The sequence below is a fragment of the Sander vitreus genome, chromosome 14 (assembly GCF_031162955.1).
Source record: "Sander vitreus isolate 19-12246 chromosome 14, sanVit1, whole genome shotgun sequence".
NCBI lineage: Eukaryota > Metazoa > Chordata > Actinopteri > Perciformes > Percidae > Sander > Sander vitreus.
The window spans coordinates 10,026,228-10,048,223 of NC_135868.1; the positions used below are offsets into that span (position 1 = coordinate 10,026,228).

The 21,996-nt window shown below is 40.0% G+C and overlaps 1 protein-coding gene across 3 annotated transcripts in view; it reads left to right on the forward strand.

The window, feature by feature from the left end:
- samd12 (sterile alpha motif domain containing 12) overlaps positions 1 to 21,996 on the forward strand; it is a 104,859-nt gene that overhangs the window by 14,957 nt on the left and 67,906 nt on the right. For all 3 annotated transcript variants that reach the window (XM_078267118.1, XM_078267116.1, XM_078267115.1), the window contains exons 2-3: positions 3,163 to 3,368; positions 12,515 to 12,644. In XM_078267118.1, coding sequence (XP_078123244.1) covers positions 3,204 to 3,368; positions 12,515 to 12,644 — 295 coding nt within the window. In that variant the 5' untranslated portion in view covers positions 3,163 to 3,203. The remainder of the gene's footprint in view (positions 1 to 3,162; positions 3,369 to 12,514; positions 12,645 to 21,996) is intronic.

Consider the following 21,996-nt stretch of genomic DNA (forward strand, 5'->3'; position numbering starts at 1 on the left):
AAATTCCTCATATCTCTTTTGAAAACAAACCTTAAATTATGACGTGTTGTACGAATTGTTTCGGTGCTTCAAATGAATTTACCAAAGTTATATATATGATAAAAATAGTAAATAAATGTCGTTGGCGTTTTTTTTTTTGAGTAGGAGTTTTGTCAAACATCATTGGATGCGCCGGTGCGTCTTTCGTCCTCAAAGGGTTAATACTTGTTTGACTCTGGACAACAAAATCTCAAGGTGTGCTGGTTTCAGTTCTGTATATCTTGTTCACCTCACAGAGAAAAGTGCATAAGTAATAATTTCTTTGACAGTGTGAAAGATGTATATAATATCAACAATATTTCTCCAGAATCACAGACTCCAACTTTTTAAGTATTGAGTATGTATGTATGTATGTATGTATGTATGTATGTGTGTGTGTATTTCTATTTTTTGGGAATTCGGACAGTGCGTGACTTCAGAGGCATAAATTATTCCATCAGCTCCAATTTGAGTCATCCAGGGTTCAGTGCTCTGACAGCAGTATATAACAAACACTCCCGTGTCCCCAGAATAATCAGTGAAAGTGTAGAGAAGTGAAACATTTTCACTACAATCCTGAGAGGACGGCGTGATTTAAGATCCTGGGGAGGACGTATCTTTGAGAGGTTTTGCTTTGAATAAATGTGGCTTGCAGCGCTTTCGTTCACTAAATCATATTGAGTTCTTACTTCATTTTCAAGGTGTATGGTGTCGGGCATGTCATACGGTAGTTTTCATCCTCCTGCTCTTTGTTACATGAAATGACAGCACAGATGTTGTTGCTGTTTTTATTGTCTTGTTCCAATCCTACTGAACTGTGTCAGAGTTGTTGTAATTGCTCAATGGCCTGACAGAAGTCCCTAATTGGCTGTTTTCCTGGGCCTGCCAGCAGTTAGACTGAAATGATTCGTTTGACCGATATATGGCTGTCATCTTTTTAATCCCAGCCAACACCAATTTGTCCATCAGGGACATTGAATTCATTGCCTGTAATAGCATGTGCCTCTAACTCTTAAGTGTTTTGTTACAGACCATTAATGTCTGTCATTGTGTTTTGATCCGTGTTTGCGTTAATGCTTTTCTTGCTCTCTTTAGACCATTCAAAAAAGCAGAACGTGCATCCTTTGAAACACGTTGCTCCGACCTTTAATCTGCAGCTGCAGCAGCAGCTTTCAGGTGTGATGAAAAGGGTCTTTGGCTCCCATTCCACATAAATGAGTTGTCTGTGTTTTTAGAACAAGTGGGCAGATTGCATGATGACAAACGGCCTATTTCAGTTAGTGACACCTCACAACTCACTGCTAGCTGTCGCTTCTGCGCCTGCACCAGTGGCTGATGAGACTAAAATAGTGCCTGAGGCTGACGCCTTCTATCACAAACTAAACTAAAAATAATTACTTCATGGAGAAAAAGGGCAAAGTAGTGCAATACAAGTTTAATGTATAACAAGGAATTTAAGCCCTCTGCTATATATATTATTATTATAATATTATATATAGTAATATAATAAAAAATATATATATATATAAATATAAATAATTTATTACTTTTGTCCTTCATCTCCTGAAAGCTCCAGTCTATAATATGCAGCCTCCACTGAAACAAAGTCACCCTTACTTGGATAGGAATTGATTCGGTGGATTTAAAGCCTGTCTGTCTGAGATTTGAAATCGACTGCCAAGTAAAAGTTTTCTATGGATTTAGAGCTGTAAAACTGTTCATCACTCACCAAGGCCCAGCTTTGTTTTCTTTTCTTTTTTCTGCAACTCTGCAACTTTTTCTGCAATTTGTTTTATTCTGACAAAACACGATGTTGATCAATTTTACTGAATAGATGCTTCTTTCTGGCTGAAAGTGAAACCTGCTGTTTCATTGCTCAGTTATCAATTATGGGTTACGATGGCTGAGAAGGTTCTACCTTTTGGGCTTTGAATGGTTAAAATTGCAAACTTAACTTTAGATTAAACATCCACAAAATCGATCCAAACATAGTGTACTATGTTTGTGTTTGTGAATTTGATGCATTTGCTGTGTATATTGTGTCTGCGGTAAAGTCAAGCTGTTTCCCAATTCCATACTGCATGCTAATTCTGTGTTTTATATAAATATGTGTTGACATGAAAAAGTACTCAAAGATGATAGTACGCAAACTAAATTCACTTGATTTTGTGATGTTGGTGTTCACTATTGTCTCACATTGCAATGAAATGGAGGAACTCCTCACACCTTAATAAAACAAACCGTAGACAGTGGTGAGACAGCTCCATAAATATCCTTGAAAGTGCATTGTAACTTGTAACTTCTCTTGTAACACTAAAATGAGACTTTACAGTAGCACAAGTGTCATAAAGCCAGCAAACTCATTCATGTCTGTTACGTCACATCTAAAGTTTGCTAACAATAGCTAACATTAGCGTAGAGTGTAGGGAAGTGAGAGGGTTTTATTTTTATTTATTGCTCATGAATTCAACTTTTTACAGTATTTGCAACAGGAAAAATACACACATTTGCTTTAAGGTTATTAGGTTAGGAAATTGGCAGTAGCCTTTCAAAGTCCCACTTAAAATGAGTTATTCTCTCAGCAAACGACTTGTATATATTTAGTATAATTTGCTGCTGTCATTTGACAGTGAAATACAATGAGTTCTTGTAGCCTATATTATCTGCAAAGACAGTACTGTATATTACATTGCAGGCTGAATGGTATTAGTATGTGGTTGAATTGAGACTGCTTCAATGGCTACTCATCCACCATGGATCATTATCTGCTGCCATCTAGTGGAATTGTAGCAGTATAGCATTCAGTGTGAGAGGACCTGGTGTGATTCAACATGCTCACAGATGGAAATATCAGTAGACATAGTAACATGAAATCAAAAAGCAGTTAAAAAATCACCTTGAATAAAAAATCCTTCAAAATATATTTTATATTTTTAATATATTATTAAGCTATATATAGTATTCAGTTATATAGTGCTATTTTGAAAGCCAAACGTACTGAAAAGCATTTATATTTAGGCATTTCTGCAGTGAAACATAAGTAATTTGAGTTTATTGCAATTTTAGTACAATACTTCTGGATACATAAAAGGTTATTCTGCCCTTCATCCATGGCTCATTCAGTCATTTATTCTGCCGATACAGCTGTTTACTGCAACCTGAGCCAGAATGGCAGTGATCACCAGATGTGCCCGGATGATATGACGTCACAGCTGGAGGAAGAGGAGGAGTCTGTGGATGGTCCTGTGCTGCTGGACGATGACAGCTCGAGCTACCAGGACGTCAGCCCCCCCATATACCAGCGCCGCTCACCGCCACACCGCTCTGTCTCTGAGTCTGAGCTGTCACGGGTAAGAGTTGGTCCGAGAGCACCATGCGCAGGGAAAGTGTTTGCATCAGTGTTAGTTCACTTCAGAGAGCATGGACATCAGCTTCATGCCAGTGCAGTCCACCCTCATCACAAATAATGTGACACCTGTTTGGATTTCCAGTGGAAACTGCTTGACTCTAAATAATTGTCAAAAAAAAAATAAGTCGAAGGCCATGATATGCAAACGTTTTAATTTAATATAGCAGCTTTCAGATTAATCTAATTTCAGTGTTGTAAAAAAACAATAACATGACAATCCTTTCCTTTCTTTTTACAGGATAGCCTAAACTTTTTTCCATTTTTTTCTTCAGATTATATAACAGAACTATGTAGTCTGATTAAAGCAGTATACGATGTGTCTTAGTAACCACTCCAAAGCAAGAATTAGACACCTGCGGTAATAAACCAAAGAGTTTGAAATGGGATGTATACACTATTTATTTTGGCACACATCTACCTCTTCAGTACAAACAAATAATTTAACAGGGAATAAATGAGAAAAGACGAGCTGTGTTTCTGATAAAAGATCAAAGGATCCATCATCAGCAATGCAGAATAAATTCCTCACTCCTTCTCCAAAAATAGACTGTGGACACATACACACACACACACACACACACACACACACACACACACACACACACACAAAATGAGAATCAGCTGTCAATCAAAGCAAGTGGAAGAACTTTGAGTCAAAGTCCTCTGTGAAAACCCTCAATGAGCTTTTTGAAATACCAAACAGACAGCCAGGCCTCAGTTCAATTAACAAACAACACACACACACACACACACACACACACACACACACACACACACACACACACACACACACACACACACACACACACACACACACACGAGTTGAAATGCTCTGTATTGTGCTGTAAGTTAATAGGTGGTGATTCTGCGGTGACAAAACAAACATCAACACAACATCTTTTACATACTATCTGTGCTGTGTTTCTTTTTCAGGTATCTTCAAGTAATTTTATATCCCTGCATATTTCTGTTTGTAGCCGAATTGCAGTAGAGACCAAGAGGAAGTACTTATAATAGCTGAAATAACTTAACTGACTCAGTTAATGTGTGATTAACTGAGTGATTAAGTGATTCTCAGTGTTGTTTGTATCTGGATTGAAGTTAAGAATATGTTTTTCTCTTTGGGGGGGGGATGCAATAGATCAAGTGCATAAAGACTATAACAACATAGAATGACAATCTATTCTATCATGCAACACAGGCATGGGCCCGATAGTATTTATTAATATTATATGATAGGAGCTTAATAAGGAGCTAAATGGTGAAGTTTGCACCACTGGATTTCACTCTTAACAAAAAGTCACAGTGTAATAGTAGTTAGAGCGTCTACAGCTTCAGAATCCCCCCCGCATTTCATTGAGTAACTGCATACCGATGAGTTTAAGATGAATAATCGAAAATTTTGAATCCTGACCTGAAGATGTCAGAACTCCATCAACGATTGGAATATATAAAATGTTCTTTGTGATGCGTTGTATGATGACTCCGAATGAAGGCCACAAGCCGAAACTTGTTGGTTTCACAATAAAACACCTGCACTTTGCCAGTAACGCTGTACCAGAAACCCCCACTTTCAATCAGGAACTATCTCACCAAACAAACAAAGATATTGAACAAATTTGATGGCAGCTTTCAGAACTTTCCTTGGCCTTCTGGTTCTTGTAAGGACAGTTGACTAAGATGAAGGTACTCTTGTTACTATGTCAAGAATATGCTGAGGATGGAAAATCAAAAACATTAAAGCTCATTTGTTTGGTTTTCATGTAGAGCAAGATGCCTCAATTGTTTAGCCTCGTGAGACGCAGATCAGTCTGGCATCTTGAGACAGAGAAAATTTGGAGCTGTTCCCCAAACGACTGACCAATCAGCGTTTAGTTTTGAGGCGGGTTTAGTTTTAAACTGAATTAGAAAGTATTCCTTCATTGAAAGAAGAGCAAAAAACGGCACTGGAGGCTTTTCTCTGAGGAAAAGATGTTTTTGCTCTTCATCCAAATGGTTTCGGCAAGAGTTTGATATTTCGTTGATCCGATTGGTTGTGTCCGACCATCTGTCTGTCTATCACCCCTGGTGATAGACAGATGGTTTATCCAATCAGCTAACCAGTATTTTCGCCCCTTCCCAAAAAAACCCGGAAAGTTCCCAGATGGATATGCCGAGCAAATCCATCTGGCGGAGTCAGGTTATCAATTGTTGGCTCTGAATAAATCTGAAGACGTAATTAATTCAGACCTTAGTACATACCTGTAGAAAAGCAAACTCTAGGTAATTTCAGTTCATCACATCAGCAGTGTGCATTTTTAAATATTCGATTGAAGCTGAATCTTGCGCCCGGCTGGATTTGTAATCGAGCCAAGCCTTGTCATCTCAGTCGTAATCACTATCAAGCCCAAGGTGATTATATCTTGTTTGGTGCAATGCTTTATGGACCCTGCCAAATCCCAAGGTCGGGCACAGTGAAGGGGTCTTCTAAGGTCTTCTTCTTCTTTGATGTGCCTGAGTAAAGTTGGCAAACAGAGGCTCCTTATGAAGGCTTATAACTCTATCTAGCGTAGCGTGTTATTCTCTGTCCGGCATCCACACCTCTCTGGACACGCACATGCACACGCACGTATAGACACATCTCATTTTCATCCCCATTCCTGTATGTAACAGATTAATTAATGCAGGGGATTTTCATCTCCTGCCAGCTCTGGCCGAGAGAAATAGAGCGAGGCACGGAGAAAGGAAAGTGAGAGAGAGCATGCCAGAGCTGTTAATTAGCTGTGCAGTGGAGATCGGGCAGACGACACTGGGCTCCGTGTCTCAAACAGCCATTCACTCAGTCAACATGACACTAATGGCAGTGGCCCCCCTCCTCCTCTCGGCACTTTTCTGCCCAGTCAAACTGAAAAAGTGGTTGCAGTTTTTAGTTTAGACACTAGAGGGTAGTATCTAACAGTGAATGTTACTGGTGTAATTTCAGTAAGTTCAATAAATAAGGAAAGGATCACATGTCCTCTGGTATTCTTAAAAATGTATCAAAGAAATGAAAAAATTTAAGCAAAATCAGAATAGAATAGAAATTCTATGCTTTATGAATTTTGCTCTGACCAGTCAGAGAAAAATTCATAAAGCAGACAGTGCAAGGTGATAATACCATATTCTAGCATTCATAAGCAGTATATAAACATTTAATATACCGGCATATAACACACCGTAATGTAATTGTAAACTGATGTAAGGTCTTTTAGATGTAGTTGTCAACTAGTTTAACTCCTCTTGTGAGGCATCCATAACTGGATTCTGGTATACAAACAGCTGCTGAATGTCAATATAACAATACAATAAGATTGTCATCATAGAAGAAGTTATAATTGTTGTAAAATACTGTACATAAATAAACATATGTCCTTATCAGCTGATTTATACATTCTAATTTGATATGAACAATGTATTACATGTTTCTATACTGCTTATAAATGGGATTAAAGTTAAGGTTTGCCACTGTATGCCACTGACTCCATGTATTGAATCACAGTGATACGCTTTATTGTTAAAGCCGAATAGTTAACATTTTGTGTGTGTGTTCATATTTTATCCCTTTATTACAAGTAGAAGTTGCCATTATCCTTCATTTCCACTTTTTTTGATGCAGTCTTTTACAGCAATTTACTAGTCTGGAAACCTTCTCCCCCCCCCCCAGCTTGTAATTTAGAATATATATATATATATATATATATTTGTATATAGTAATATTGCTTTTTTTCTTGTGCTGTCAAAGAGCTATTGAATATTTGTTTTACCCTTGTACACATTTGTTCAATAAATGAACACTGCCCTCGTCTTTTGTCCGGGGAATCCAGGGTTGAGGTTCAGTTGTAGATATTCCTGGGAAGTAAACAAAACTATAAAGTCTATTTGGGTCTTTGTTGCCACTTTAATACAGAATACAGTAAATTGACAAAAAATGTCGTGCTAATTGCTGCTGTAGTTAACATTTAAATTGAGTGTAAAGCCATTTGACCCTGCAATCAGCCTAAACATCTTGAAGCCAAAATGAAGAGAGGTTGCAGTTCTCCTTAGAAACAACTACCGCTGTATTCTTCACAACTGCCAAATTCACGCTCTCACTCGCATGGGGTTTGTTGCTGGAATGCTTTTCCGTGCTTTTAATTCCCAGCTCCTTTTTGTATTCCAATACTGTCTCCACAAAGGGGCCATGTGATTGCCTCTTGATTCATTTAGCCGAGTACATTCAGATTGGATCTTTAAATGCTTATCGGTGTTAACGCGATTACATGCTTCATTATGTAAGTAATATTTTTCCTCTATGGTCATTAATGTGTGGATGTTTATTCCAGTCTCTGGTTCATGTTTGTGTTGTGCGTTTTGCCCCAATGGCTTTATTCCTCGTCTTTAATTTCTGAGGTTGTCCTTGCTCTGTTGCTAAGGTAACGTGAAGAATACTGGGAGCTGTACTGGGCTTTCAGTTCTCAATTAAAGCCAAGGACAGCAGCACTACACACATGGCAATTGGATGGTTTGTGTGTGTACATTGCATTCATGTACAGTGTGTGTAATATATATATATATATATATAATAAACTTTTTTTTTTTTTTTTCAGTTTCTGTGCCTGGGTTGCACAAGTGTATGTATGTGTGTGTGCGCCTGTTCCCAGATGCTGTCACTCAAATCTCTAATTGGCCCGGAGTCTCTTGAACACAGCTCTTTGACCATGATTGTACTCCTGTTTTCTTCTCCCTGCTGTTTTCTCTCCGCCCTTTGGCTCTGTTGGCTGGCTGGCAGGCAGAAAGGCACCAGCTTACCTATTGTACCCGGCCCCAGGACCACATCTATGGGCTAAATCAGTGCAGAATGTAAAACACAGATGGCCATTGACTCAGAAATGGGTTCATGGAAAATGAGCGAGTCTCCTATGTCATATTCTGCCGAGCCCATTCTGGAGCACAATCTTTTTTTCTGCTCTCCCTCTTTATTCCTCTGCCTCATCTGTTAGTCCAGCCATCCTCCACACTCCCAGCATCCTCTCCTTACCATCCTGCTACTTCTACTCTCCCAAACTGCCTTTTCCTTGCATGCTTTCAACACACACACTCCTCTCCCTCACTCTTTCTCCATCTGGGCCTCCCTCTCTCTGTCCTGTTGCCTCAGGCCACTAGTCAGGGTTAATTAAGTTGAGATGTGTTTAATGGTTAATGTGCTTTTTTCCTGCGATACCATTCCCTCCCCTCCCTGCAGATTCATCTATCCACGCAAGTTGCCAAGCAATTGCATTAAGAGCGGTGGCCTCGCCTAACCTGCCTACCTTCTTGCATTGACTGTCTGTCACTTTGCCTACCTGCAGGGGGGTATATACCACATGCCAAAACTTGCATGTACATCTTCCCCAATTTCTCTTTCTGTCTGGGATGCTAGATATAGAGTGAGTGGGAAGGAGCTATGGAGAAACATAGAGAAGGAGAGAGTGAGATAGTGCCATATAATAAGAAACAGGTGAGAGAGAGGGAGATGGGAAATATGAGAGCTACAGTATGTGGGGAGAGGAAGTAAGAAGAACAATGTGATAGATCTGACAGGGACTGAGCAAGATCGAATATGGGGAAGAGATGAGAGATGGGTGGGTTGGGGGCGGTGGAGGAGCGAGAAGGCAAAGCAGAGGAAATGCTGCCAGTACCTGTTATTCTGCTCTCTTCTGGGCAGAGAAGAGAAGGGCTTCCATTGCTATGCCACACCACACAGCAGCCAGAGAGCAGGCTGAAGTGAAGGGGTGTGGATGTGAAATTTTAATTACCTCTTTCTGTTTGTAATTTTAGTAGCCCCTCAATCAAAATCAAAAGGATTGCCAGCACTTTCACGAGTGATCTTTTGGCAGGCTACTGCGCTGCCTGCTGTTGAAGTATTTAAACTAGAATCTTGCAGACACTGTCATGAACGTGTCATAATCATTATGAACAAATCATAAACGTTCATGACATAACGCTTCTTTAAGTAAGTGTCATTCGGTTTTTGTCATGACAAGTTAGGGTTCATGTGTCATGACTGTGTCATGACAGTGTCATGTGTTCATGACAGTGTCATGTCACTCTTATGTAGACACCTTCAAGTAAAGTGTTACTGTATGTACTAATACATTTATTCTAATATGACCTATTTGAAAATGTGCAGTTGGATTAAAGCTTCACCCTCAGTCACAATGGTTATAATTGCATTATTAGAGTTTCACTACTAGGGGTGCTGTAGAGCAATACTTTGATTAGCTTGCCTGTGTATTGTTTGTATCTAAAGCTCTATCGGCACATGCATGAGGACACAGAACCAGTGTAGAAGGACACAATACAGTACACTTTTTTCTGTCAATGGCAAAAGGCAGTGATGTATAGCGGCAGAAATCTGGTGGCGTTTTTTTTTTTTTTTTTTCTAATTATTTACATAATTGTTTAAGTCAAAAACATTCTCTGGTTCCAGCTTCTTAAATGTGAGGTCTTGCTGATGTTCTCTGTGTTGGTTTTTTGATTGTTGGTCGGACAAAACAAGACACTTACAGGTGTCACCTCAGGCTCTGTGAAACTGTGATGCTTTTTTTCACTATTTTCTGATTTTTATATAAATGACTAATCAAGAACATAACAACAAAACACAAAACCAGGAAATAAATCACACCGAATAAGAGCAATCTACTAGATTTGGCCTCCTCTGTATTAGGCATAGCTCTAGTCTTGTCTGATTTTATGATGTTTTTATGTTGTATGTTTGTAGTTCTTTTGAACCAGTTTAAAAAAAAAAAAAAAAGAAGCTATGTGTTGGTGGTAAAGAGCAGTTAAAGTTAGAAATCTGTCAATAAAAGCTGCTATAAATAATGCAGGTTTCAAAACATTCAGAGTTTTTTTTTGAAAAGGAAAAAATTATTCAACATGCTTGTCAGGGTACAACATGGTTTGGGTAGAAAGACTGAAAGTAAACAAAAACATGTATTTATAATTAAAGCTTCCCTTGGTACCTTTAATGCTAGGCAAACACAACTGTTTGGATTACGCCTCTTTAGGGGTGCATGGTATATCGACTTAGTATCGTTATCGCGATATCACTATTATATCGAAAGTGTTGCGATAAATATGCAATATTTTGTTTATTTTGTGGAGCGCTGCGTCCCGTCCGTTGGCTGTGTGGCTTAGTTGTGTTCGATTTAGAGCCCACTTCAACGCTGTAATGATCCTGTTTCATTGGCCAGTTATCGTGCCACTTGCACATGTTGGTACACGTCAGCGCACGGGTCCACTACGTGACAAACCCTATGGAGCGTACCGCGTGTGTGCATATTATGACAGAGTGACCATGTAAGTGAAGAAATTGACAACAAAACGGAACGAATCGGAGAAGCGAAAGAAAAGTTGTGTCCTGTTCTCTTTTTTAAATTAATTTTATACTGTACAACCAGTAAAACATGTCCTGTTCTGTAGACATGCTCGTTATTTATTTATGTTGTACCAGTCCAATATGACAGTCAGTTGAAATAAACATTGTGTTGTAAGAAAAGTTGTTTAATTTATGAATCTATTTTGATGCGTTTTCCCATAACTTTTGTAATTTTACATATGTTTAAAAATATCGAAATTAATATCGATATCGCAATATCACATTTTGTTAATTTCGTGCAACACTACACCCCTTATTAACCCCTAATTAATCAGTTTCTGCAGTCCTGGCATCTCCTGCTCTGACTCAAATGTGAAGGTGGTAATCCACTACCAGTAGGGCTGGGTATCATTAAAAAATGACTATACCCGTACCAATACCAGTACTCTTAAAGTGAGAACGAGGACTTTCTTTGTTACCTTTTCTTTCTACTTTATTCGATGCCCATCATGTGAATGAAAGCATATCGACACGCTGAACTGCCAACACCGCCAAATACACCGCTCTCGACCTTACCACACCACAGACAGTATGGGTTGTAGCTGCTGCGGTAGTGGACCAATCACATGTCTCATTAAATCTAAGAACGCTTGTGGTGACTAGCTACGAGCTAGTCTCGCATTGCCAGCCCTTCCTCCACAGCGCTGCGGAAGAAGTTTGGCTAGTCCACACAACATTCAAGGATAGAAGAAAAACGTGCTCTGGTATATTGGCATTTCTTTAAACCAATCACAATCGTCTTGGGCAGCGTTAAGTGCCGGACAGAGCCACAGCGCCGCTGCAAAATAGCATCAGGAAGGAACTTGTTTTGGTGAAACGTGTACGTTCAAAAGTTGTTTTTGTCATGTAACAGAAAATTCAGATTGGACAGATGGTATAGCAATCTGTCTGGATTTACCCTGCAGAGATCTGAGGAGCAGTTAACCATAGTCCTCAAAAATCGACCAGAGTTTAAAATTCCAGCACAAAGAAAGCGGAAGGTAATGGACATCCGGCTGAAAAGAGTGACATCTGGCAGAATTTCCAACGGCAATCCTGGAAGTGGAACGTCGTGGATATAGACTAGCTGCGAGCACAACCATACAAATAATTTTTTTCTAGATCTGGGTACAAAAAGGAATGCAGGTATCATTTGACTGGAGAAGTTTCAGTATTTGGTACTGGGTTATTTCGGTATATACCTTTTTAAAGGTATCGAGTACTAATACCCAGCCCTAACCAACAGTGCCCCCAGGCTTTAAAGCAACACCAAAGCACTTTTCCTCTTCGGTCCCCCTACAGGTTGGAAGTGGAATTGTCCATTACAGTTCTCATTCGAACTACAGATCCGCTACCCGATCTGGCAAACTTGCATAGTGCGGGTTTAGCCGATAAAGGGCCGCAAAGCGAATGCAGAAGTGCCGTTCACCCTGTTACGAGTTGATGAACCACTGACACGATTTGGGAAACATTATTTTAAGGGGCAAAATAATCAGTGTTGCTTAATACATATTCATACATAGGGGATCTCTAAACAAGAACAACGGAGCCACAGTTCAGCAAGCTTGTAAAAAGATGGAACTCATACAACCGTTTCAGTACTTGTCAAAGTGTGTTGATTCTTAAATAGAAATATAAGCAGTATAACCGATTTCATGAAATGTTTCTAAATTTCTTTTCTTTTTTTGTCTCAGCCAGGATATGTGAAGCTGTCCAAGCCAGTGGCCTTGTGGACCCAACAGGACGTGTGCAAATGGCTGAAAAAACACTGTCCCAATCAGCACCAGATCTACAGCGACTCCTTCAAACAGCACGACATCACAGGTACCATTTCGCACTTGCACTGACCTGTACAGTTTTTGTCATGGATCATGGTTGCCAGTTATTGGCATTTGTTTTGTAGCTGTTGCTAGGTATTTAGTGGTTGATGCTTGCATTTACAGTGTTGGAAATGACCTGATAATCCAATCCACATTCATGACATTGGTATAGAATCATCGGCAATTTGAAACAGTCAAAACTAAAGCGAAACAATGCTTTTCAAATCAAGTTTGCAATGAGAACTTGGAGCAACATGGCTCATCTCTGTCTTAGAACTCTGCTGTATTTGTCATTTCTCATCTTGATGAAGGCAGATCTCATCCGTAACATCCACTCTGCACCCACTGTCTGCCACCTGCAGCACTGCCACCCGGCCTACCCGTCTGTCCATCCCTTCCTTCCCACTGTCAGCGTTACCACTGACAACAGTTGCCACGTCAATCATTTCCCTAACGAGGCTCCTCAAGGTCACCCCGGCGCTAACGACACTTCGCTTCGCATAGTAACAGACAACCGTTAATTGCCATGCACTCTTCCTCTCAGAGCACGACTGATCACATTAATATGTTTATTTGTTGCTTTCGAGGACCTCCTTGACTCTGTGAATGCTTGATGGGATAAAGCGCTCGGCAGTCATGATGACTCACGGTCCCATTTTACCCTTTGAAGCAATTTGGCTTTTATACGTTTGCATGGAGGGTTTTCGAGATTTAGCATCCTCTCTTTAATGGTCTGAAAATATGAATCTAGCTGCTTCTCAGTTCAAGTTGCACATATACATCAGCAGCACGGAGGTCCAGGAGATGACCCACCGTTCATTGCATGCTGCTATATTTTCAATCCATCTTTAGGCGGAAGCATTTTGGAAGATTTCTTTTTCTTTTTATTAAAGGTACAGTAGAAGCACTGCTGCAATGACTTGTGATTTGTGACACAAGTATTGTAGTTTATTTATTAATTTGGGTCCCAACGAGCCTAATGCATTTAGTTATAGAATGTAAATAAATTATATCTTCTTGTATTAGTCTTACAGTGATTAAAACATTAGAACTTAGCCTCCTAATGGTGTATTAACCTAATGACGTGTGTTATTAAGATGTAACGATTTTTACAGGAGAAGAAAGGGTTAACCAAATATGCATGTGCATACAGTAAACACACACACACACTTTCCTACTAGCACAATTAGGAGATAATGACATGCGCAAAACCTGCAAGTAATTCAGTTTGTCTTCACATCGAGCATTAATTAACAGAACCCAATTAAAACAGGCCAAGCCACACCAATTGGGCTCACAAGGCAATTTGCATCCCAATCAATCTTTGAAATATTATGCAGATATTTTTTTCTATCTCAACATAATAACAAATGATGAATGGAATATTGGTGTGGAAAACAATCATGCGTAGACAAACAAACCGTGAGTATGAATACATTTATAAGGGCATGCAGTCGTGCATCTGAGAATATCTATTTGTTCACTGTGCTTGTCATACACTAGCTATAACTGTATATCTGCATGGATTGACTTGCAGAACATTGGATTCTCCAGACCATAGCGTCTCTTTACTGTATTTTCTGTCCAATCCATCGACACAATACTCAACCCTCTTTTCAGCTGTCAGCGGTACTCAAATCTCACTTGTCTTGGCAAAGTAGCCATCCCTTCATAAAGTACCAACTCAATAAAACGGTCTCAATACCAGATCAAAATTCAAACAGGCATTTGAGTCCTCCTTCCTTTGACATAAAACAGGGGCGAGGGAAAGGCATTTTACTGCGTATCGGGGCTGGTGCAAAATTGTAACGTTGAATGACTTCAGTATGCAGCAGCTGCCTCCCTGCTAGGATCCTGTAACCTCAGCCAAGGAAATCAATGTTTCCCATCCTCCCTCCAGCCTATACTGCCAAGAAAGCCTTTCCCTCCCTCAATCTTCACCTTCCACCCCCAACAGAGACGGCGGTGAATTTGACTTTAACACCCAGCTGTCATTAAAAATGCATTGAAGCATATTAAGGCATAATTGGATATTAGTCCCTAATCCGTTGTAATTGCAGGGACAGAGCTCTTTTGGTGGGAGAGTAGAATGGCATAAAAAATTTGTTAAACACACAATTTATGATACCTTAGATGTAATCAGCGCATAAGGTGGGATGACATAGGTAATCAAAAGCAAGAGAATGGAAGAGGGGGAAAAAGGGTGAGTCACTGTTAAGTTATGTCTCTCTATATGGCTACATCAGTCTCTCTCTAACACAACTTTAAATATTCTAATATGAAATAATATCAATAAATAGCTGCTCTTTGCAACTCAAAATAGCCCACAGACATGGATAGATTATATATTATTTTTACACAGGTGTATAAAAAGCCCCCCCCACTCCTTCTACATAGGAGCAAGACACCCAGACTGAAAGAGACACAAATCAAAATTTTGAATTCTGTAGCTTCGTTAAAAACAGAGTGCAGTGTGAATTAGGAATACTACTACTTATCTATCGGCTAGAATGTTTTTCCTCACAGAGGAACACTCTGTAATGAATAAATAAATAAATGAATAACCAGCCTCATAATACCCCTGATGTATGGTGTCATAAGGCCCGACTCTGAATAATTAATAGCTTGTAATATTAGTGCTTTAATGAAGGGCGGCCTGTATCCAGCAGCTCACACTATACCACTTCAGTTCTTCTAAAGCACACGTGTCAAACTCAAGGCCCGCTGGCCGAACCCGGCCCCTCGCAGGTTTTAATCCGGCCCGCATATCTATTTAGGTTCACAATACATTTAATCTAGTCGTGCGCCAAACCCAAAAAGACAGGAAAGTGTTTTTCAAACTGCAATTATGCAACACTGAAAGCAGAATTTGAGAGTTTTCATATTCAGGCTGAGAAACGGGTTGCTGTGCGTCCTACTTTAAAAAATGTAATCTTTGTTTTGCTTGATTTGCTAAACTCTATGACGGCTAAGGAACTTTTTTGCTGACTTTTGTAGGGCTTTATGTCGACAAAAAATGCGACTAAAGACGAAAAAAGCAACAAAAATGACAAAATAATGTGTCACAACCAGCGACTTGCAGTAATACAGTCAAAGATGCATGTCAATAAACTATACTTGTCTGGCCCTTTATGTGATTTTCATTTTCCAGAGTGGCCCCTTAGTGAAAATGAGTTTGACACCGCTGTTCTAAAGGATTGTGTTCAACCCCCTCTGGTTGGCGGATCCATCATCCCTCCACTTTGAAAATAACAGCAGCCTGTTTAGCTCTGACCGTGATCTACTCGTCCACTGGAAGGTCTCACACTGGGTACAAAATGTATATTGATGAGCTGCAGAAAAGGATGAAAGGTGGCAAACGCTATTTTAAAAAACCAGGACGAGGACACCCAGCAACACAGGCCTAAACAGCACTTGAGTAATGAAACAATGGATTCTGCAGGCGCCACAGACTGCTGTCATAAAAGTGCTGCTGTGTAATAGAGGACAAATAATGAACGAGTCCAAGGACTAACATGGCTGCATATCTACTCAAGAGCCACAAAACAGCTCCACTGGTGGCCATTGTTTTGTGTAATTTCTAAAAGGGAAATTTGAACAGCTAGCTGCTGATGAGCTGTTTGGGGGACAATTTGATCAGCAGACAGAAGGAATCGTGGTTAATGATGCCATAGGCAAGGTGATTATATAGCAATGTGTATTATAAAATGAATTACTGCTATGCCAATTGCATGTTTTGAAAATGTCGTCCTTGCTTTTCCATATGGAGAGTTTGGAAATTATTCTTCAGAGACTGAATGACGTGCAATAGAGCAGTTTTCTAAACAAAGTGTAGTTAGACTCATTATACTGTACACACTTAGTTTCGCTGCTATACTGATAATGTTGATGATGAACAAAGATTCTACAGTCTGCCTTTGAAGTCGTAAAAAAAGAAGAAGAATAGTCTTGACCTGAAAAAGAGACAAATTGCCTCCTGATATTCAAGTCATTACAGCCCATGCCCCCAGTGAGCCTGCTGTAATGATCATAGCAAGAAAATGAGAGATTCACTGTAATCTTCTCACACTGGTCTGGGTACGTCCCACTAGCTTTTCACTAGTATCAGTGGCAGGCTGTGTATTTCACACCTGGGCCTTCAGTACTATCATACAGCAATTAAACCACCTTTGAATAATCTCACAATGACACTAGGGCATTATCGTGTGGAATAAAGTGATCTAACACAAGGCTCAACACACAGTTTCAATACACTATTGCAGAGACATGAATACTGAGCCCATCACTTTTACGCAGTATGGCAGGGTGCTGCATCACATACAGTATAGTCCAAATTAACGTAATTACCAAAGAAACAAAAACAAACCCACAACAACCAGTCACATTTACTCATACGACGACCAAAAACGGACACAAAAAAAAAATAATAACAATTAGGAATCAGCAGGCTTCCCCACTAATTCCAGCCAAGCTGCTGGAGCTCAACACACATGCCACCACGCACACGCACAGTGGTCACTGACACTGCTCAAACCTTTAACACGCCTGTCAAAGAATACGCCCAACAGGGCAAACTCGAAATGTGATTGGCTAAACAATATGACAATCGACAAAGTCGTCCGTATTTGCTTGAACAGCAGAGGGATACACCCGAAAAAGACCTCAGTCGATTTTTCTCCCGGAGACAGCACAAGGGGGAAATTTGATTGGATAATAGCTCTAATTTATGAGATGCACTGGAAGCAGCACCGAGGGAGAGAGTAGCAAAGAAATTACGGTCATAGACGCGTGGGAACAGACTTTGTAAAATACATATGACATTAATAAATTAATATATATTTTAGAAATTAATAAATCGTATAGAAATATATATTTTCTGATTCTGACAATCTCTTGGCCAGCAGAGAAGACCTTGCTGGCCCTGACGGCCCACCTCTGACCAGTGTGATTCAGCAGTTGGCTCCCCAGCTAATAAGGCTAAGACCAGGTGGGAGGTTTTGGTGCTGTTGCTGCTTGTTACCCCACAGGAAGTGTAAATTAGGCTTGGTGTATCTTTCAGATCATACAGTATGGCTACCTGCACGGCAATTATCTGTATCCAAATCTCTAGCTGTATGTGTTTATTATAAGCTTATCGATAGGCTGAGATATTTACCAGCCGCAACAGCGACACTGGTACTGTTTTCACCTTGTGAGTCTGTGTGTCTAATGTAGCGGGAACTACCACAGAGCGGTTTTGAGTACTTTGGCCAGGTGTTTATATGTACGCCGTGCAAGATGCAGTCACGTAACATTACAGGTGTGTGGTTGAGATCAAAAGGAAGGCTGAGTTCGAAGATGGGTGTGGTTACAAACTGCAGATGTGGAGTTTTAAATGTTTGGCATTTTGTAGGCAGGGAGGGTCTAACAAAATATACTGGCTTTTTGGAGCTTGACCCATTCTCTTGCATTGGTTTTAATCATTGTCTTTTGATCTGTCTTTTTCAAGTCCTTCAATTAAAGTGCAATATTTAATTGCTGGAGGGTCCCTTTCATAAGGATATGTTCCGATATTAACAGGCATCATGATATGACTAATGTATGCAACATCGTAAATAGTCTGACTGAAATGAATTGTGTTCCACTGTTGTCTATTACATACGACTAACATCTTCATATGTGTACAAAGAAAAACTGTAATAACTATTTTTTTTTTGTTTGTTTTTATTACAACTTGCTTAGAAATTTAAAAGGCAAGGCAACTGTATTTGTATAGCACCTTTCAAATTGCGAGGCAAGTGCCTTACATAAGGCCAAGAAATGCATTACGAAAGCATTTAACAACATAATAAAAGGAGAATAAAATTGGATATACAGTAGATTGTTTTTTTTTAAATTCTAAATATTTCATTAAAGGAAATCTAAGCGCAGTAGAGAAATCTATCAATCAAAGGAGTTTACCGATGACTTATCATATCATCCCAATTATAATTCTGCTGACAATTGAATATTGATATTGAATGCTCTCCCAGCCATACTTACTTCACTATTGAGGGCCATATTATGTTAAGTTATTGAGTCACCAGAAAGGCTGTGGCACACAACAACCCTAACGTACAGGATGTTAAGGCTCTGAAATCACAGCTAGCAGTCCTAACATAATGACTACGGAAATTCAGGGTGGTCAGTTTAACTCAGGACAGCTAGTTAGCTCCACAGTCAACCTTATAGTAAATTCACTCATCTACACAGACTCCACAGTGATAGAGTCCCAGTGAGCTGTCTGCAGGTTGTTAGCTGTTGCTAACCAACAGAGGTGCAGTATAATGATCCACCAATTGAAATAGATCAGTAGTGGTGAAATCATAATGAGGCTTGTGCTGTTGTGACAACTGGAGGACTGAGGTGTGTGTGTGTGTGTGTGTGTGTGTGTGTGTCTGTCCCCCTCCCTCTCTGGACTATAGTTTCATTACTAATACTGAACTCTGCAGTCTCTAGGATCATAACTGGCCTCCTCTACAGCCAGGATTAGCATTAGGATTGGATCACAGGTGCTCAGTGGCTCAGTAGCCTTTTAGCTGCAAGGCTACAAGCAACTCTGTTACTGAAGCAATCAGTCACCATTTACATAAAGAACTACAAGCTGCTCCATAGTGAATACCAGTGAAGAGTCTGCTCAGGACTGCCACAGTCTGTTTTGCTGTCATCAGCTTGTTGAATTCAAAGCTGTTATCCCACTTTTATTCTTGAGGGAGCTCCTATGGCATAAGCAGGAAGTATACTTACTAGCCAGTGCTCAACACTCACGCCACTTGTTATTCTGTTCTTGATGGAGTGTAGTGCAGGTTTGGAGTGCAGTTTGCCAGATGCAGCTCAGTGACATTCATCCCCAGAGGACACACACATGGGCACACATCTGCGCAGGAGATTTGAGAAATAAGTGTGACTCGTTTGGAAGATTTACCTGAGGAGAAGTGGTCGTAGAATTAATTCTTTAACCGTATCAAAGGCTTCAAGCACAGCTGCTAAAACACGTTGAGGCTGAAGAGTGTGATTTTTGAAGTTGGAGGGAGAGGAGGGTTCATTTGCTGCCTTTGTACTCTTGTCCTTACCTGTGGCCGGCCCACACACAGCCATAATTAGCGTAGCATTTTAGCTCCATGTGCAAAATCAAGTGCAGGGTTAGTATCTGTTTGTTAAATATTTGCCAACTGGTCATATATACACAGTTTGCGCATGCTTTTATATCTGATGGATCTGTATGTGTGTTTGTGTGTGTGTTTGTTTGTTTCTACAGATGCACTTTAAGCTCCCATTCATCAAAGCCGGGGTTGACTGTGCCAGGCTATAGTTGTAGATTAATCTGCTTCAGCACTGCTGTTCACACACCACTCATTAATCTAACTCCCAGGGACAATGTGTTTGTGAGTTTCTGTAAAGTATGTGTGCACATATTTGGCTTGGTTGTAAAAAGACATTCAGTAGCCAACAATACAGCTGATGGTATTTCTTTAAGCAGTTTTACAATATAGCTTGTCTAAAAAAAATACAGATTTCTTGGATGTGAATGATTGAGCAATGTGCTACAGGTAACCACCAGAATCAAGGAAATAGGTTGAGGAGAGACATTGAGAGTTCAGTAATAGCAGCAAGTCATCTTCCTGTGAGTTTGGATCCACTCACCCTCGTATGTGTATGTAGATTAGTTTGTAGGTAGTGCAGCAGTTTTCCACCAACTTGTTTTTATGCACATTTTCAATTTAAGAGAAGATGTGATAAAAACTGATGATAACTTCCTAATACAACCTGACATTGCATGCATCTCATTCTGCCACTTAGAGGCACTTACAGGCTGCCACACCAGAAAGCCAGCAAAATAAATAATAAAAAGAGCCCTTTTTATCACCACAGCCTCATGAAAAACACAACATATACATTAATCAGAAGCGATAATTAATTAATTAATTAAAAACATCATAGCAACAATGAAATGCCATAATAAATCAGAGCTACTGGTGTTCAATTAATAAGTAATGTAGAGTACAGAACAGTTGATTAGAATAAAGGTTTTAAGTGCCCACAGGGCCATTTTAAGTACAGACGGCAGTCAATAATAAATACTAAAGGGGGGGACACACCTTGATGCATACACAGCTGGTAAAAGGCCAAATAACACTTATTCAACATGCCACATCTGGTAAACCTCTGCCCTGATGGAAGCAAATTTAAGAAGGTATTTTAAGAGGGTACTCAGAGTCCAGTAAGATGAACTGAGCTTTAGAGGCAAAGCTCATTTAAATTGACACCAGTGACTTTGTGACACACGTTCATAATTATTATTCCCAGAAGGTTTTTGTTTTTCAGATTGAAATCCCTAAACCAACAGATCATAGCAAATGTTAGAACTGACCCAATAAGATACTTGTCAACCCTTAAACTTATAAGCTTCCTTAAAAAGTGTTGGTTTACATGCTACACTGCTCAGTGTATTAATTGTGGTTTGAAAGAATCCCAGCTGATGCTTGGTGGGATTGTCGAAGCCAATGGCTCAGAATTGCAGGGCAAGAAAGTGAAAGCTTGGACTCATTTCAGAAGCTGTTCCACCCTGCTGATACTGCCTCGCCGACTGGAAGGAGCGTTGTGTTGGCACCCACCGTCCGGAACTGGCAGTTTGTTTGCTGTCTTTGGCGAGCTTCTTACAGTATATTCCAGTCATCCGCTGTACTCTATCTGCCCACATTAATACACTTCTTGTTTTAAGCTTTTAGTGAAATCAGGTCTGACGTATTAAAATGTCCACAGGAAAAGACATTTGGTGAATAAAATATTCATGCTAAATGCTTTTAATGACCAATTCTAAGTCGTAACTGGAACTAGGTTTCATGAACCCTAGTTTATATCCTTTATGTTCCACTTCAGGGATTGCTCCGTTGCCGCAGGAAATTCCGCCGGATGCATGTATTTTCGCCGATTTCCGTTTCCTTCGGCTTTCTTTTTTGTTGGAATTTTAAACTCCTGTAGATTTCTGAGGACTATGTTTAACTGCTCCTCAGATCTCTGCAGGGTAAATCCAGACAGCTAGCTAGACTATCTGTCCAATCTGAGTTTTCTCTCGCAAGACTATTTTGCAGCGGCTCCATGCGGACCTTTGCACCGCCCATGACAATTGTGATTGGTTTAAAGAAATGCCAATAAAGCAGAGCATGTTTTTCTCCCATCCAAGAATGCTGTGTGGACTAGCCAGACCCTCCTCCGCTCTGCAGCGTGTGGATGGTCTGGCAAAGCGAGACATTAACCCTAATGCACCTGTAGCTTCCTGGAGTCTCCGCTGATTGCCTGGAAACTTGTCCTGCTTCATTTAATTAGTGAACTTTAAA